Genomic DNA, 3,448 nt, shown 5'->3' with positions numbered 1-3,448 from the left:
CATCAGTGGGAGATCCCGATACCCATATTCCAATCCCTGGCAAACCTCATCCAGCAGCTCCAATAGGAAGCTAAAGCTGACGCGACCATGGGGTGGGTCTATTGAAATGCAGTTTAGCAAGTTTGGCAAGTGAGGAACCCTCTGAAACACAGGAGATCGCATGGGACGCCAACTGCCCTCTCAGTTGTTTGGCTACTTCCTCTCAGTGATATGATACTTAATTGCTTACATATAAAAAAATCAATTTCAAGTCAAACTCAAAATAGGTTTGGAATCAACTTGGGATTAGATGATCTGAGAATCGGTCAGCTCAACATGACCAAATTTTGGTTTTGAGTCAACTTCAAGTCAAGGAATAAATTTTTTTAATTTTGAATCATATTAAACTTGCTCAAACTCGACTTGCTCTTAGCTTAAGCCACAAAGCATAGTTGAATTATAGTTATAGGCTTCAAAGTTTCGTGCTTAACTTTTCCATGATCATCACTTTTCCATGATCATCACAACACATTATTACAACAACAACAACATCAAGCATTTATCCCACTACGTGGGGTCGGCTACATGAATCCTTTTTCTCCATCGTGTCCCAAAATTTGGTTGTTGTCATGAAAATGGAACAAGGTAAACGGAATGTTGCCACTCCAAGGAATAGATGAAAGGAATGAAATGGCTAGCTCTTCGCTTAAGTTACAAAGCATAGCTGAATTATGTTTATTGGCTTCGAAGTTATGCTTAACTTTTCCATGATCACCACAAAGCATTATCATGTAACAAATTAGGTTGATTGTCATGAAAGAAAAAAAAAAAGAGGTCGAAAATGAAAGAGAGGGAGGGGGGGGATGGAATGTTGCCACTCCAAAGAATAGATGAAAGGAACAACTTAGGATAAGCAAATGGAGAAATGAGCTATCTTTGAATATGGACAATAGCTATTTGGTACCTAATTATGGAATCCCTTTACCTGTTACAAAAGATAAGGTGGATAGCATTGATATGAATTAGAACATTTTTTGTCCAAAGAAATCAAAATTATTTATGTAGAGATTTTTCACAAAATTCTCCAACAAAAAAAAAACCATGATCATTTTGGTGCAAATATTTAATATTTTGGATGTAAGATGTATAAAATTAAAGAATGCTCACAAGCACTAAGTGTTGTGTATATAAATTTTCAAATTAAAATGGTAAAGCAATCAAACAAGGACATGACCAACTATGTAATAATTTTAAGAATAGACTTTTGAACTAAGAAAGTGGAGACTGGAGAATGACAATAATTGGAGGACATTAACTATTTTACATTCCAATATATATGTAGTATTTATGCAATCCATGGATAGTTTCTAATACGAAAAATACAAAATAAGAGAATAATAATTACACAATAAATACAATAGTTCATGGATTGACGAGTAAATAGAATAATAACCATATAATAATTAAAATAATCTATGGACTGATGAGTGGAAAAATAACTACATTAGTCCATGGATTAATGAGGTGACAAAAATTATATGACAGATCACTTAGATAGCATGAAGTGAATAATGAAGGTGGAAGACTATTAGGCTCGGAGGAACATTGATGGAGGCAGAATTGATGGGGAACAATGAAATGTCTTCATTGGTAGATTTAGTTATAAACTCATAACAACGATGGCTTCATTAGGCTTCTTATAGAGAAAAGTAGGATATCATCATTATTGGCTTAATCCAAACTAATTGGTCTCAATTTTATGAATCCTCATCAATTCAATGTTGATGATTATTATATGAGGTATTAGTTGTTTCTCAGTAAATATTTTTACAAAACTTTTAGTACCCAAATTAATTCTCACAACCAAACTGATTGGAGTAGCTTTTAAAATCCATCGAATGTCAGCAAAACATATAAGTTTATTTTATAATCTTATCTACAATAAGTACCACACCTTCATCTCTCAAATATAATCATTGCTAGCACTATCATTTTTTTTTATTTTCACCACACATTCACCTTAAAATTCTCAATTAAGCCCCTCAAACACCTTGTCTTCGATTTACTTCTTTTGTATCCCGCACTTGAAACTTAATAGCTTAGCTGATCAAACTGCATTTTCATAAAATCTTCCTTTTTATCATGAACAGTCACCATATGCAAAAAGAACATTGTTCAAATACTATTTGAAGATACTTGTCATCCATGAGATATCATAAACATATACGTCATATGATCGTTCATCGTAAGAACTTCGCGGGGTAAGGGACTGCAGAAATAAATGAAACTACATATCAAGGGCTTAAAATTACTTTTTGAAAGTTGAAACTCACCGCAGCTTTTTCGTTTCCTAGATAGGACTAGATCACCGTCGTCATCCAATTTAAAAGATTGGCATCCGGTATCATACGCATGGTTTTGACCCCTGTACGCATTATTTCCATCTATTATCACATAACCGAATCCAGTGAAACAAAAAAAAAAAATCAAGAAATGTTAACAAAACAAAATTATTCGCAAAGGAAATAACAGCGTAAAATAATCACCCTTCCTCCGGGCAAGAACAAGATCGCCGTCCTCATCCAAACTGATAATTTTTGAACCGATCAAATCAGCTACATCAACAAAAAAAAAAAAAAAATCTCGTGGATTGAGTTCAAGAAAAGTAGAAGCAATTAAAAAATCGATCCATGGAGGAGTGATTCAAGATTGTGGTTCCACCTTTATTAGAGGGTGATGAAAAGGTGAAGTGGGTAACGTAGGGGCCTGAGAAGTTAGGCGGACAACCTAGATGGACTTCACTCATCACTTGGTCGTCGTCGCTCTCTCCTCCTTCCATTTTGCTTCAGAACTGAAAATGATAACAAGAAAGGCCACGGCGTCGCACTAAGCAAGCAAGTACTTAGCCGCTTGGCGTTACGGGGATTTAAAAGCTCAAGGGGGTTTTACATAAGTAGGAATAAGGAATCAAATAACTACAATTTATAGATTTAACAATTAAATTAAACTATTTATTCGTATAATATTTAATTTAAAAAAAAATAAATTCACCTAAATTTTTTTTCTCCATTTTCTTTCACGCCGCCAATCTCATCGCTCTTCACACACGGACTATCTATTCGTCTATTTCACACATTGTCCATCTTTTTCCAGCGAGATCATGTCGTGATACCATCTATACTTCGCAAATGAGCTTTCGTCTATTAATTTTATCTATTTGTACTTAAAACTATTTTAACTATTTAATTTTCAATAATTATCTCTCTAACGATTCCTTTATATATATATATATATGGATATATGGATTTATCCTTTGTAAGTTAATTATACATAACTTATAAAATTTTTATGAACCAAATGCAAATTAAGTTGTGGCTTAGTATAGTGATCCCATTATGATTTTGCCAAGTAGAAACCAAAAAGGCATTTGATTTTGGCTATGAAAAGTAAGAATAACATGTCTTTGGCT

The 3,448-nt window shown here is 33.7% G+C and overlaps 1 protein-coding gene across 1 annotated transcript; it reads right to left on the bottom strand.

Annotated features, from left to right (window-relative positions):
• Positions 1 to 2,270: 2,270 nt before the first annotated feature.
• Positions 2,271 to 2,904, bottom strand: LOC114580210 (the record flags this gene model as incomplete). Its single annotated transcript, XM_028697002.1, has 3 exons — positions 2,701 to 2,904; positions 2,526 to 2,594; positions 2,271 to 2,423 (listed from the first exon to the last, which is right to left on the bottom strand). Coding segments are annotated over exons 1-3 (340 nt in total), but the record flags the coding sequence as incomplete, so codon positions are not given.
• Between the last annotated feature and the right edge of the window lie 544 nt (positions 2,905 to 3,448).

This window comes from Dendrobium catenatum, unplaced genomic scaffold (assembly GCF_001605985.2).
Source record: "Dendrobium catenatum unplaced genomic scaffold, ASM160598v2 fragScaff_scaffold_100, whole genome shotgun sequence".
Lineage (NCBI taxonomy): Eukaryota > Viridiplantae > Streptophyta > Magnoliopsida > Asparagales > Orchidaceae > Dendrobium > Dendrobium catenatum.
Note: the sequence above shows the minus strand (reverse complement) of the source record. Positions and strands in the feature narration are given on the sequence as shown.